General features: G+C 64.1%; 2 protein-coding genes across 4 annotated transcripts in view; one reads left to right on the forward strand and one right to left on the reverse strand.

The window, feature by feature from the left end:
- The window catches only part of NOC2L (NOC2 like nucleolar associated transcriptional repressor), a 16,297-nt gene extending 8,375 nt beyond the window's left edge, over window positions 1-7,922 (reverse strand). The window contains exons 1-10 of the mRNA XM_032758540.2: window positions 7,294-7,922; window positions 7,008-7,160; window positions 5,016-5,190; window positions 4,808-4,939; window positions 4,086-4,206; window positions 3,914-4,004; window positions 1,694-1,772; window positions 1,471-1,581; window positions 895-1,008; window positions 139-327 (exon numbers count right to left, since the gene is read on the reverse strand). Coding sequence (XP_032614431.1) covers window positions 139-327; window positions 895-1,008; window positions 1,471-1,581; window positions 1,694-1,772; window positions 3,914-4,004; window positions 4,086-4,206; window positions 4,808-4,939; window positions 5,016-5,190; window positions 7,008-7,160; window positions 7,294-7,319 — 1,191 coding nt within the window. The 5' untranslated portion in view covers window positions 7,320-7,922. The remainder of the gene's footprint in view (window positions 1-138; window positions 328-894; window positions 1,009-1,470; window positions 1,582-1,693; window positions 1,773-3,913; window positions 4,005-4,085; window positions 4,207-4,807; window positions 4,940-5,015; window positions 5,191-7,007; window positions 7,161-7,293) is intronic.
- Window positions 7,923-8,670: 748 nt separating this feature from the next.
- Window positions 8,671-13,685, forward strand: KLHL17 (kelch like family member 17). 3 transcript variants are annotated; one of them, XM_032758542.2, is made up of 12 exons: window positions 8,679-8,977; window positions 9,469-9,728; window positions 9,805-9,926; window positions 10,026-10,247; window positions 10,477-10,662; window positions 10,894-11,107; window positions 11,299-11,443; window positions 11,528-11,695; window positions 12,118-12,206; window positions 12,305-12,378; window positions 12,547-12,728; window positions 12,902-13,670. In XM_032758542.2, exons 1-12 carry the CDS (start codon window positions 8,871-8,873, stop codon window positions 13,128-13,130), a joined length of 1,998 nt encoding a protein of 665 aa, XP_032614433.1. In that variant the 5' UTR covers window positions 8,679-8,870; the 3' UTR covers window positions 13,131-13,670. The 3 variants fall into 3 exon arrangements, with proteins under 3 accessions (XP_058300022.1, XP_032614433.1, XP_032614435.1); XM_032758544.2 differs by having other exon boundaries at window positions 8,680-8,977; window positions 10,546-10,662; window positions 12,902-13,685; XM_058444039.1 differs by lacking the exon at window positions 12,902-13,670 and having other exon boundaries at window positions 8,671-8,977; window positions 12,305-12,365; window positions 12,547-12,693.
- Window positions 13,686-14,085: the final 400 nt, after the last annotated feature.

Consider the following 14,085-nt stretch of genomic DNA (forward strand, 5'->3'; position numbering starts at 1 on the left):
CCTGCCAGGACCCACTGCACCAGGGTGCTGGGCTGTCTCCAGACGGGCTTCCGGGAGACCCAGGCCCTGCCTTGGGTCGGGCACCTGGGCTGCCCCACCCCATGCCCAGCATGAACCTGGAAAGGCCCCACCACACACCTTCTTGCGGGTGGTCATGGCGTTGCGCAGGTGTATGGCGAGCTGGCGAATGTAGAGGAAGGCGTGCTGGTAGGCCACACCCGGCTCCAGGGCCAGCAGCTCCGTCAGCGTCCGCTGCATGAAACTGATGAAGGGGAGGGCACCAGGCGAGGTGAACTTGCAGTTCCTCACGTACGTGATGTACATTTGCTGCGGAGGGACCCGCGTCAGAGCCACCTGGGATCAGGGCCATGCACCTCCACCGCCCACTCCAGGCCCCCCTGGGCCTTTCCCTCAGAGCTGGGCCTCAAGGAAGAGCCGTAGCCCCTCGCACAGCCCCCACCCCCATGTGCCCACCAGCCTCAGGCCTGGGAGAAGCTGGGGCAGAAGCTCCTGCTGCACACTGGGCCTGTCTGGGGGCTGAGGGTCCCCACATGCAGGCCACCCATGGCTTGGGGACGGGCAGTAGGACTGTACCCTGGCCATGGCCTCAGGTCCCAACACTCAGTGTCCTCCTCCAGCCAGGGAGGCCCTCACCTGGGGAAGTTGTGTGAAGCAGGGTCCAGGTGGGGCCCTGAGAAGGCCGAGGGCGCTCTTCCCTGCCCACCACCCCCAGGTGCTCTGTGGGACATCCGTGATCCAAGGGCCCGGGTCTGCTCAGAGCTGCAGTGCACGGCCCAGTGCAGGGGCACCAACCACAAAGGCAGCCTGCCCCGCCCTTAGGCCGAGATTTCCAATGCAGATGCTGAGGGACACAGATGCAGGGCCCACCACTACCTTGAGGACGGGGCCGAGGAAAGTGTCCTTCTTGTGCCGGCAGACTCTGCTGAGGACCAGGAAAGCCAGCACCCGCAGGGACTCCTCCCCAGTGCTCCATACGACCACCATTCTCTGCGGAAGGTCAGACGTCACTGCTGGCCCCCCAGCCTCCTCAGTGGGGATGCCCCAGGGCCAGCACAGCCCTCCCCAGCCAGGAAAAGGCTCTCATGGCCACCAGCTCTTCCCAAAGCACCTCGGGGGAGCCGTGAGTTAGGAGCTCAGTTACAGAAGTGAACAGAACAGGTGCGTTGCTCCTCGTGAGAAGAGGACCACAAAAGTTTACCACGTCAGACACACCGACGTATGTGAGATCACACCGGTAAGAAAACATCACCGTGGCTTTGCTCACGGACTGAGCCACGCTGCCCAGGCAGGTGGGGGTGGGGGCCAGGTGCTTCTGTGGCCTCTCTAGCCAAGCGGAGCCAGTGGAGTGTGGGCACCACCTGTGCCCTGGCCAGGAGTGGGATGTGGTAGGGGTAGCCGCGTGGCCCCCCGACCCGATGACAGCCATGGGGAGGGGACTGGGCCACCCACCTTGAGCAGCATGCGGCACTGCTTGGGGAAGGTCAGGAAGCAGGACACCAGCACGCTGATGTGCCGCAGCACGGCTGCCAACACCGTCGTCTCCGCCAGACAGGACACCAGCTGAGGGCAGGAGGGGACAGTGAAGCCCCAAACCCATGCATTCCGGGATACAAAAAAGGACGGGACCACCGGACACAGCCAGGCCCCCGCGCCCTCCCCACCAGGACAGCACCTGTATGACCGAGCCCAGGTATGCCTTGATGTCCACACGGAGCTTCCCCCAGAGCGGGCTGCTAGATGGCTGCAGCATCCTGCAAAGACACCACCCATCCCTGTCTGGGAGGCCCCACGGCTCAGACGCGAGGCTGCTCAGCATGTGGTGCATGCCCTGGCCAGCACAGCCTCCACAACCCTGCAGAGACCCCCGTCTCTCCTCTCAAAAAAGCTCAGAGCCCGTACGGCTGGACAGACACGCGGGCTTAGCAGGACCCTCTCAAGGGCACTAGCCCCTTCTTCAGTGGCCTTAAACTCCTGTCTGCCCTGCCCAGGGTTGGCCACCTCCCTAAGAGTCCCCAGAAGTCCCAGCCTCCAACTCCCTCTCTCAGACGTAAACCTTTCCTAGGTCCCCTTGATCACATCCCCACCACGAGACCACACGAGGCCCCTAAGCCCAGGAGCTGGTACTCGGTGCCTCTGGGGTCTGCCAGGCACCACCAACTGCCGTAGACTGGTTTCCTTTGGCCCACATTTGCTGCACAAAGAAAAGAAAATCAGAGGGCAGGTGTGGAGGCTCACGCCAGTAGTCACTGCACTTTGGTTTGTTGTTTTTGTTTTTTTTTTTTTTTGAGATGGAGTCTTGCTCTGTCGCCCAGGCTGGAGTGCAGTGGCGCGATCTCGGCTCACTGCAAGCTCCGCCTCCCGGGTTCACGCCATTCTCCTGCCTCAGCCTCTCCGAGTAGCTGGGACTACAGGCGCCCGCCACCACGCCTGGCTAATTTTTTGTATTTTTAGTAGAGACGGGGTTTCACCGTGGTCTCGATCTGCTGACCTCGTGATCCGCCCGCCTCGGCCTCCCAAAGTGCTGGGATTACAAGTGTGAGCCACCGCGCCCGGCCTAGTCACTGCACTTTGGGAGGCCAAGGCAGGAGGATCAAACTCCAAGCCCAGGAGTTTGAGACCAGCCTGAACAACATAGTGAGACCCCGTCTCTACAAAAATATACAAAATATTATCCAGGCCTGGTGGCGGAGTCCCAGTTACTTGCGAGGCTAAGGTGGGAGAATCACTTGAATCCAGAAGGTACGTGTTGCAGTGAGCTATGATCACTGCATTCCAGCCTGGGCGACAGAGCAAGATCCTATCTTGTAAGGAAAAAACAAAAAACAAAACAAAAAAACATTTACCAGCACCCACACAGCAGGCGCTCACTAAAATCTGCTGAAGCACAGGAAGAACAAAGGGCAGGGCCCCAGAAAGACCCCCCGTCCTCGACCCTCCTCACACCTGTGCTGACGCTGGCTGCTGGACACCTGCAGCTGCCCACCCAGACCCAGGAGGCAGCCCTGCTCCCCAAGGCCTGACTCCCTCCGGTACAGCTGCTGCCTCACAGGGGTCCCTGACCTGGTGGCTCAGGCTGCAGTGCTTGCTGCTCCCCAATCGCTGCCTGTCCCTCCACTCCCATCTGCCGGCTTCCCTGTCCTCTTCGGACAGCACTGCCTTCATGTGGACATGGCTCTGCTCTATCCATCCAGCCCCGACCATTACCACCAGCCCATCTCCTGAGCCGCTGTCTCCTGCCCCCAAGGTGCTGACGGTGAGGCCTCTCCCTTGGGTCTCCTTTCTTCCTTTGAGGGTGTCTTGGGGCAATTTCAACTCTAGGCCTCCACTGACTCAAGGTCACATGGCTGCACGGCCCCAGAACCCCAGCGTGATCCATGCTCTATCAAATGCTTGGCTGTGCGTCTCTCTTCTCTGAAAACCCTCCACGGCCTTCTCTGCCCAATCTTCCTCTAAGAGGGAAGTTGAGGCCCTCAGGTTCTCAGCATTGATAAGACCCCTGTCTACAGACATGCACAGCTCCAGGAAACAGGCCAGTCACAGTGCAGAGGTCAAGGAGCATGGACAGGACTTACAAGTCCTTACGAAGGGGAAGAGAGCAAGAACCCTAACCTGGGAAAATCTGAGAGCAAAGGCAGCTGCACACTCCACACTGTCTGAGACCGAGCAGACAGCTTCCCTTTTCAGGAATGAAAGAAGGTGGGGCCGCTCCAACTGGCCCCAAGTGCCCAGCCTCTCCCAAGGGTCCCTCGTGCCCCACTGCCTTCTCAGGGTCTCCGAGAAGAGCCTGGCTCTGTTGCCACGTCTCTGTCCTGGCCACAGGGCCTCTGGCTTCTCCTGTATGTGGTCCTGGCCCACCTTCCACCCCACCCCCCTTCCCTACCTCCCGTCTTACCTGCTGCTGTCCTTTGCTGCCTTTCCAAACAGCAGCTTCTGGAGACAGCCAATAAGGTCTCTGATGCAGAAGGTAACCAGAGCATTGAACACTGCAACGAAAAGGCCTGGATGTACTCACGGGATAGAGAACGCAACAGACAGCCTGGATGCCAGGCTCCCCCCGAGCTCACCAGCGCTGTCCGTGACCTGGAATTTGTTGGCCTCAGCACTTTCCTGGTCCCCTTGGGTGGTGGCCACAGCTGCTCGGAACGCCTGTACCACTTCATGGAACAGCTTTGGAGTGAGGCGTTGCTGAAGGAGCCAAGAGTACCAGGGGCGTCAGGGGAGCTGAGACTGCACTCGGCAGAGTGGAAACGGCGGCCCCAGAGAAAGGCACCCCCACCCTCACCCTCAGACATAGGGCAGAGGTTGGGGGGGTGGGGCACAGAGCCTCATACTGATAACAAAAATGCAAACAAAGTCTAGAATTCTCTGGGAAGGGGAGGGAGTCTAGCTCAGGAGCCCCAGGGAAAGGACTGGGAGTGCCATCTCCAGGTGGTATCTGGAGCTCTCCCTATCCTTGTCCCTGGAAAAACCACTGTGACAGGCTCAAAGGACCCCAGCTCCACCAACCAACAAAAGCACAGACAGTCCATCCCACCCACAGCAGGGCTGACTTTGGGGAGTGGGGCGCCGACGAAGCCCCTGGAAATCTACCCAAAGGTGAACACACAGTCCTGGGGCAACCAAGCAAGCAGGAGGAGCAACGTGTAGTCACTTGCGCCGAAGAGGGCTCCAGCGTCCCCTGAGTGGAGAAGAGCTCCTCCCACCAGCACAGCCTCAGGCACCTCAGGGGAGGCAAGGTCAGATTTCTGCCTGGGCAGCCGGCTGCCCGCCCCTCACTGCTGCTCACCTTTGCTGCCTGCTTCCATCTCTCAACCATGGCGAGGGTCACAGGAACACAATTCTTCGTCCCCTTCAGCCCTCTGGGGACTCTGTCCCCATCGTCCCCGCCCTCCGCTCCATCCTCCTCCTCACTGGCTTCCTGCACAGAAAGGCTGAGCTGAAGGAGAGTGTAGAGGCCACAAGTGCCCCCATTCTGGTGTGGCCCATGCCCTCACCTCCAGCACATCTGGCAGGGAGTGGAATGGCTCCTCTTCCTCCTCAGAGCTGTCCGAGTCGCTAAAGTTTAGCAGGCTCTGGTCATTCTCCTGCAGGAACTTGTAGAACTCGGGGTCTCTGTCCTTCAGCCGAGAGAGCTGGTCTTTGTGCTCAGAGGCACGGCCTTTACGCCGGCTGAGAAGGCAGAAGTCAGTGACCCCAGTGGGAAGTGGAAGTAGAGCGGGCAGGGAGTGGCCTACAGGATCAGTCTACTCCCTTCACAAGGGTTACCAACAAGCAAGGCAGGAGGATTGCCAGGAAGTACAGACCCATCTCTCCTACCTAACAGTCTCTACAACACACCCTCAAACACACTACACAGGCCCCCCAGCCGCGGTCTTCCCCGGACTTGCCGCGCCGGCGCCCTGCTCTACACAGGCCCCCCAACCGCGGTCTTCCCCGGACTTGCTGTGCCTGCGCCCTGCTCTAGGACCCCCAGCCGCGGTCTCCCCTGAACTTGCTGCGCCTGCGCCCTGCTCTACAGAGGACCCCCCAGCCGCGGTCTTACCCGGACTTGCTGTGCCTGCGCCCTGCTCTAGAACCCCCAGCCGCGGTTTTCCCCGGACTTGCTGTGCCTGCGCCCTGCTCTAGAACCCCCAGCCGCGGTTTTCCCCGGACTTGCTGCGCCTGCGCCCTGCTCTACAGAGGACCCCCCAGCCGCGGTCTTACCCGGACTTGCTGTGCCTGCGCCCTGCTCTAGGACCCCCAGCTGCGGTCTTCCCCGGACTTGCTGTGCCTGCACCCTGCTCTAGGACCCCCCTAGTCGCGGTCTTCCCCAGACTTGCTGTGCCTGCGCCGTGCGCTACTTTGCCTGATGGTGGCTTCACCCTTCCAGGGGCTCAGACTAAAGGCAAATCTCTGTCTCTAATACCCAGCATGCAACTTGTCATCAGATCTCATCAGCAACACCTTCAAAACCATTCGTGTCTCCTCTCAAACCACCACATAGTTCAACTCTCAGTTAATATAAGGTCTGTTTCCACCCTTGCCACCTACAAGGCACTCCACCGCTCAAACCCAGAAGTAACTCCCTGTTTTACGAGGCAATCTTATGACGGTCTACGGCACCTGGCTCTTCATCACCCTTCTGGGCTCATTTACCGCTACTCACCCCCTCACTCCTGCCACAGCCACGTTTACCTCTGCACTCTCCCCAAATGCTCCCACTGCAGGGCCTTTGCTGTTTCTGCTGCCTGAAATCCCAAGACACGCTTCCCCTACTGTCCGTGTGGCCTCCTTGCTCGAGGTCTTTAAATTCAGACATCATCTTCTCAAACAGCCACCTCCACTTTTTTTATTTTTGTTTTTCTCAGACGGAATCTCACTCTGTCGCCCAGGCTGGAGTGCAGTGGCGCAATCTCCACTCACTGCAACCTCCGCCTCCCGGGTTCAAGCGATTCTCCTGCCTCAGCCTCCCGAGTAGCTGGGATTACAGGTGCCCACTACGCCCGGCTAATTGGGATTTCTCCGTGCTGGTCAGGCTGGTCTCGCATTCCTAACCTCAGGTGATCTGCCCGCCTCGGCCTCCCAAAGTGCCGGCATTACAGGCGTGAGCCACCGCGCCCAGCCTCCGTTCCTTCTAACAGACCAACTCGGCTCCCCTGCAACTATCTCTCCAGCCCCTCTGTCCTTCCTTTCCCTCCCCAGCACTTATCTGTCTTCTACCGAACTGCAGGCGGTGATTTCACCCAAGAACGTGAGAGCTCTCCCAGATCGGGAAGAGACTTTTGCAGAACTCACCAACATACGCTGCCTCCCTAGGACAGGGTTATGGCATGGAACAGGAGCTCAGTAAACATCGGATGAAAGAGTAAGTTAAGCTGAAAGGACCGGGGGATAGAGGTCGGAGATCCTTAGGCCTTCGCCCTCAGACCCCAGGCGAGGTCAGCAACCTTGTGGCGCGGTGGGACAGGACAAGCAAGGAGGTTCTGCTCACGCATGTCCCCACTCACCTGGCCGAGGGGCTCCCGCCCGGCTCATCCGGACTCCGGGCAGCCTCGCGTGCCTCCCGCGTCTCCGCTTCTGGGGAGTTTTCGGACTCGGATTCGGACTCGGAGTCAAAGCCCGAAGCTAGGAACTCGTCCACCGTCAGCTCCGCCAGGCGCCTGCGGGTCACGCAGGAGTCACAGCTGCCCGCAGGCCCAGCTCGCCCCAGCCCCGCTGAGAGGAGCAAGAAAAGCCCCCTTGGATACAGACAACCACCGCGAGGCCAAACCGGCCCTCGCACCCGCTGCTTACCTCTTGCGGCTCCGCGCAGCTGCCATGACACCAGCCCGCAGCGTGCGCCCCACTTCCGGCCCCAGAATGCCGCGCGGCTGCGCACTTCCGCCGTCCAGGCCCCGCCCCGTTCCACGCCCCGCCGCGCCACGCCCAGCTAGGTGGCTCTACGGTTCTCCGACCGCAGCGCCGGCGGCCTCAGGGCGGGAGGGCGCGTTCGCGTGCTCGGTTGCGGGCAGCCCCGGTGGGGCCCAGATGCGCCTCCTGCTCGGCGCCCGGCTCCGTAGGACGCAGCGACGCCGGTGTCCTCCCCGGGGAAGAGAGACCAGGAGTCCCGCCGCGCCCGCAGCCCACCCGGCGCTCCGAGGGCAGGCGCCTGCGAGGACGCCAGGCTGCGACGGCGGGGCCCCTATGCAAAGAGCTCTCACAAATCAACAATAAAAAGCAGACGGTCCAGTAGAAAACGCGAGGGGCGGTGGGAACTGCACTGATGTCGGCAGCTCGACAAAAGACGGGCGACCCGAGGGCCAGGCTGGCTTCGCCTCCGATCCGCGGAGACCGGGCCAGCGCCACGAACACCACGCAGGGCGCTCCCCGTCCACGGGCCTCTGGGTACAGACGGCGGCCCTTCTCGGGGACGCCTCACGGGGCGAAGGCGGTGGGAAGGCCAGCGCCTTCCTTCCCGCTACCAGCCTGACACCGGGCCCCCAGGCCTGGTCAGCCAGACCCCGCGACAAGGGCGCCGCGGGGCGCAGGCGCGGCTCCCCCAGCCCTGGCGCTGAAGGGGCGCGTGAGGCGGACGCGGGCGGAGTGGCCTCGGGATCCCATTCGGCCTCTTGGTGCCGCGGGGCCCCGGGGCTCCCCGGAGAAGAGCAAGTTAGGGGATCGGGGGAGCGGGGAGTCCTACGACCCCGTGACTAACACGCTTCCGGGGGAAGAGGAGGGCAAAACTTGGGGGGGTCATAGGAGGAGGAAGAGGGCGAGGCTTAGGGGGGCTCCTCGGAGGAGGAGGGCGAGGCTTAGGGGGGCTTCTCGGGGGAGGAGGGCGAGGCCTGGGGGGCTCCTCGAAGAGAGCGGGGCTTAGGGGGGGCTCCTCGGAGGAGGGCGAGGCTTAGGGGGGCTTCCCTGGAGAGGAGGAGGGGGAGGCCTGGGGGCTTCCTGGAGGAGGAGGAAGGCGAGGCCTAGGGGGGCTTCTCGGAGAGGGAGAAGGACGAGGCCTGTGGAGGGCTTCTCGGAGGAGGAGGGCAAGGCCTGGGGGGCTTCCCGGAGGAGGAGGAGGGCGGGGCCTGGGGGGCTTCCCGGAGGAGGAGGAGGGCTAGGCCAGGGGCTTCCCGGAGGAAGAGGAGGGTGGGGCCTGGGGGGCTTCTCGGAGGAGGCGGCGGACCCGGGCGCAGCCCTGGAAGGATCCGCTTCCAACGTCTAGTCCCCGAAGCCTCTCGGGAGGCGGGGCGGGCGGCGCCGAGAAACAGCGGCTGCGGGCGGGAGCAGCGGGAGTGAGCGACACGGCACGGGCCGCCACCGCCGAGCAGCCCTCCGGCAGTCTCCGCATCCGTTCGCCCGCGCGTCCTCCGCGAATCGGCGGCGGGTCCGGCAGCCGAATGCAGCCCCGCAGCGAGCGCCCGGCCGGCAGGACGCAGAGCCCGGAGCACGGCAGCCCGGGGCCTGGGCCCGAGGCGCCTCCGCCGCCACCGCCGCAGCCGCCGGCGTGAGTGGGCGGGGGTCGGGGCGCGGGGGGCGGCCTCGGGACCTGCCCGGCCCCCGCCCTCACGTCTGCTCGCAGAAGGGGCGGGGGCTTCTCCCGAAGGTCCGGGGAGGTCGGGACTCAGGTGCGGAGCGGGGTCGGCCCGGAGTGGGTTCTCCACCCGCGCCCCGCGCGCCCAGGACGCCGCTCCCGCTGCGGGCCCAAGAGGGCGGCTAGGGACGTGGAGGAGCTGAGCTCGTGGGGGCGCCGGGGAGCGGGGCCGGGCGCGGGGCTCTGCTCGCGGCTCTGACGACGCCCGGGGGAGCAGGGGCGCAGCGCAGGCCTGGACACGGCGCGCTCCGGGGCAGGGGTCCTTGGCGCAGGTCAGGCGAGGGCTGCCAGCGCCCCCGTCGCACCAGCGGCTGGGTCCCCGCGGGCTGCCCGGGCTCCCCAGAGGCTCCAGAGCGGGCGGGCAGCTCCCGCGGGGCGAAGCCTGACCCGCCCGCCTCCTGCAGACCCGAGGCAGAGCGCACGCGGCCCCGGCAGGCTCGGCCCGCAGCCCCCATGGAGGGAGCCGTGCAGCTGCTGAGCCGCGAGGGCCACAGCGTGTCCCACAACTCCAAGCGGCACTACCACGATGCCTTCGTGGCCATGAGCCGCATGCGCCAGCGCGGCCTCCTGTGCGACATCGTCCTGCACGTGGCCGCCAAGGAGATCCGTGCGCACAAAGTGGTGCTGGCCTCCTGCAGCCCGTACTTCCACGCCATGTTCACAAGCAAGTACCAGCCTGCGCGGCGTTGGGGGCTCCGTGGGTCCCTCGGGTCAGCCCCTCTGACCCGCTGTCCCCGCAGATGAGATGAGCGAGAGCCGCCAGACCCACGTGACGCTGCACGACATCGATCCTCAGGCCTTGGACCAGCTGGTGCAGTTTGCGTACACGGCTGAGATCGTGGTGGGCGAGGGCAACGTGCAGGTGAGGTTCCCTCACCCAGATCCGGGTGAAGGCCTCGCACCCAGATCCCGCTGCCCCCCCACCCTGTGTCTCCCTCACCCGCCTCTCGGTGCCTCGTAGACTCTGCTCCCAGCCGCCAGTCTCCTGCAGCTTAATGGCGTCCGAGACGCCTGCTGCAAGTTCCTACTGAGTCAGCTCGACCCCTCCAACTGCCTGGGCATCCGGGGCTTTGCCGATGCGCACTCCTGCAGCGACCTGCTCAAGGCCGCCCACAGGTACGTGCTGCAGCACTTCGTGGACGTGGCCAAGACCGAGGAGTTTATGCTGCTGCCCCTGAAACAGGTAACAGCTGGCGGGCCCAGCCCTCGCCCCCCACCCCACCCCAGTCTTTGCCTTTGACTCCTGACCCCATTTTGTGCCTGATACAGCCCCACCCACAATCCTTAGTGCCTGCTGTGCGTCTACAAGACCTTCCTGGATCCAGGCCCCCCAGGAGCCTCGTCAGTGGCTCCTGACACTCGGTCCCTCCCAGTATGAACACTCAGCCCCCACCCCCAATCCTCCCTCCTAGGCATCCTCAGGGCTCCCTGGGCCCACAGGACCCTCCCCAGATCTCAGGTCTGAGGACCCCCACCCCCAGGTGCTGGAACTGGTCTCTAGCGACAGCCTGAACGTGCCTTCCGAGGAGGAGGTCTACCGAGCCGTCCTGAGCTGGGTGAAACATGACGTGGACGCCCGCAGGCAGCATGTCCCACGGGTGAGGCGCGGACCGGGGAGCTCCCACAGCATCCAGGAGGGCGTGCAGGTGGCTGAGGGCCTGGTGCACCCTGACCTTGCCCGAGTTCAGGGACTCCGGGGGGGTGGTGCCCCCACCTGTCTGAAGAAGAATCCGTCACACAGGTGGTACGGGCATCTGGGGGGTTGTCTCAGCCCTGACGCCCAGCGTGCCCGAGGGTCCCGCCTGACCTTGGCGTTCCCTGCACCCCAGCTCATGAAGTGTGTGCGGCTGCCCCTGCTGAGCCGCGACTTCCTGCTGGGCCACGTGGATGCCGAGAGCCTGGTGAGGCACCACCCTGACTGCAAGGACCTCCTCATCGAGGCTCTGAAGTTCCACCTGCTGCCCGAGCAGAGGGGCGTCCTAGGCACCAGTCGCACGCGTCCCCGGCGCTGCGAGGGGGCCGGGCCTGTGCTTTTTGCTGTGGGTATGGCCCCCCACCCGTTTCCTTTCTGCCCTGTGCCTTCTACTCCCCACCAGCACAAGCGCACCCCACCTATGCCAGTCAGGTCCTGACCTGCCCCTCCGCCCCTCCATCCAGGGGCCTCTCCAGGAGCCCGGGGTGTGGCCCAGCAGTGGGATCCACTCATGAGTCCCGTCTCCACCTGCCCTCCCCAGGCGGCGGGAGCCTGTTTGCCATCCACGGAGACTGTGAGGCCTACGACACGCGCACCGACCGCTGGCACGTGGTGGCCTCCATGTCCACGCGCCGGGCCCGGGTGGGAGTGGCTGCGGTGGGGAACCGGCTGTATGCTGTGGGCGGGTAAGCCTGGAGGCTGGACTTGGGTCGGGTCTGGCACGTGCCCACCAAGGCCAGTCCTGACCTGCAGTGGGTTAATTCTGCTAGCTATGACGGGACCTCAGACCTGGCTACGGTGGAGTCCTACGACCCCGTGACTAACACGTGGCAGCCGGAGGTGTCCATGGGCACGAGGCGAAGCTGCCTGGGTGTGGCCGCCTTGCACGGACTCCTGTACTCGGCCGGCGGCTATGACGGGGCCTCCTGCCTGAACAGGTAGTAGTTGGGGTTGGGGCTCCAGTGGCTTTGTAGGGTCCAACCGCAGGAGGCAAGTTTGTGTCACCATCACGGAGGTCCTATCTGACGAGGTGTTAAAGGGGGTGATCCACAAGGCCGTTTCACCCCAGGCCACGGCCGCACTGGGCCTGAACTCCTGGCTTTGCTGCCCCAGTGCCCTTTCCTCTCTGGGGTCCTTACCCCCAGTCCAGAGGCTGGGCCCAGGTGGGTGTGCGCCCAGGGTTGTTCAGGCAGCCAGGGTCCTGTGCCCACCAGCGGGCGCTGCTTGGTAGGACTTTGCGGTCTGAGTCTCTCTGACTCCTAGGGTAAGATTTCAGCCATTCTGCTGGGGAGGGCAGGTCCTGGGGCAGGGACGCCTTTCCGTCTCCGCTGAGCTGTGGCGGCGGTCCTGGTGCCTGCAGTGCCGAACGCTACGACCCCCTGACCGGAACGTGGACGTCCGTCGCTGCCATGAGCACCCGGAGGCGCTATGTGCGAGTGGCCACGCTTGGTGGGTGATGGGGCCTGCCTGGGGGGCATCCCCACTTTCCCCCACCCTGGAGATCCCACTCCCAGCAGGAGTGCCACGGGTGTGTTGACTTCCCGCAGATGGGAACCTGTATGCCGTGGGCGGCTACGACAGCTCCTCACACCTGGCCACTGTGGAGAAGTATGAGCCCCAGGTGCATAGTGCACCCCTCCTGGCCACCCCCTCCTGTGCTCCGCGGGGCCCTCCTCCCTCTGGTTACCCACGTCCCACCCATTCCTGACACCCCACCCTGGAGTCGGGGCTGCAGCAGAGGAGGGATGCCCGTGGCGGGTCTGCGTCCAGCCCACGCCCTCACCCTCAGGTGAACGTGTGGTCGCCCGTGGCGTCCATGCTGAGCCGACGCAGCTCAGCGGGTGTGGCCGTGCTGGAGGGTGCCCTGTACGTGGCAGGGGGCAACGATGGCACCAGCTGCCTCAACTCGGTAGAGAGATACAGTCCAAAGGCTGGAGCTTGGGAGAGCGTGGCGCCAATGAATATCCGCAGGTCCGCAGTGGGGCTGCGGGGAGGGGGGCGCGGGTCCGCAGTAGGGATGTGCTGTGGGGAGGGAGTTCTCCCCACCTTAGCGGGCATGTCCCACCCCCCACCCCTTCTCGTGGCGTGGCCCCTCCCCCCTCATCCTTTCCTGCAGCCAGGGGCTCACCCTGCCTTTCCCCCAGGAGCACGCATGACCTGGTGGCCATGGATGGCTGGCTGTACGCCGTGGGGGGTAACGACGGTAGCTCCAGCCTCAACTCCATCGAGAAGTACAACCCGAGGACCAACAAGTGGGTGGCCGCATCCTGCATGTTCACACGGCGCAGCAGTGTGGGCGTGGCGGTGCTGGAGCTGCTCAACTTCCCGCCGCCATCGTCGCCCACGCTGTCCGTGTCCTCCACCAGCCTCTGACCCACCCACCACCAGAGGCCTGCAGCCTCCCACATGCCTTAAGGGGGCCGTGGCCCCCACCAGGGACGTCCTGCGCCATCCGTTCACGTCTCTGTGTCCATCCCTTTATGTCTGTAGTTGTTTATTTAGTTATTTATCTTATTTATTCAGGGGTGAGCAGTGCTGCGGCCGCCCGTTTATACCATTAGCGTCTGGCCCTCCTGCGTGTCCTGCCCTCCACTGCCTGCATGGGGAGCAGCGGGGAGTGGGGGGCAGCGGAGAGTGACCAGGTGGGGGCCTCACCACCCCAGGGCCGTTGCCTGCTCGGACCCTGCAGGCTGCGGAGCAAGAGGCCCTGGGTCTCTCCAAGCAGCTGCAGACCCCAGCTCGAATTCTGCACACGGCCCTCGCACACGGCGAGGTCCCGGGAAGGGTGGGGAGCAAGTGTCCTTCCTGTTGTCGTCTGCCGTGTGCCATCTTTCCTGGATCTTGTAGTGGGTGCACAGGTGTGCACTCGGACCCCACACAGCAATACGAGCCCAACTTGAACAATAAACACATTTCTGGGGCTCCTCAGGCTGAGCATCTCTCTCTGGCTTTCTGGCTTGTGGGGCAGCTGCGCAACTTTGGGTCCTGTCTGGGGGTCCAGGGTGAGGTTTGTGGGGGGGGTAGCCTGAGATGTGCAGGCGTCTGGGAGCTGCAAGGCAGAGCTGTGCATCCAGGGAGGGGGGCTGTGGAGTTCTGTGGACCAGCCTCCCAGTGTGGGTGGGGTTTGCCTGGGCTGGGTACTAAGGCCGAGGTTCCCGCCGCATCGTGGGCTCTGGGGACGGAGCTGGGGAGGACAGCATTGCCCCCGAGTACGCTGACTGTCCTGGCCGTCTAGGAGGCATGTGACCTTCCTGAGTCCCCTTAAGCCTTGGGGACCCTGACTTGGGTCTGTGGTGAGGGGGCCCAGGCAGGAGGAGAGGCTGGGGTG

Source organism: Hylobates moloch, unplaced genomic scaffold, assembly GCF_009828535.3.
Source record: "Hylobates moloch isolate HMO894 unplaced genomic scaffold, HMol_V3 SCAFFOLD_9, whole genome shotgun sequence".
NCBI lineage: Eukaryota > Metazoa > Chordata > Mammalia > Primates > Hylobatidae > Hylobates > Hylobates moloch.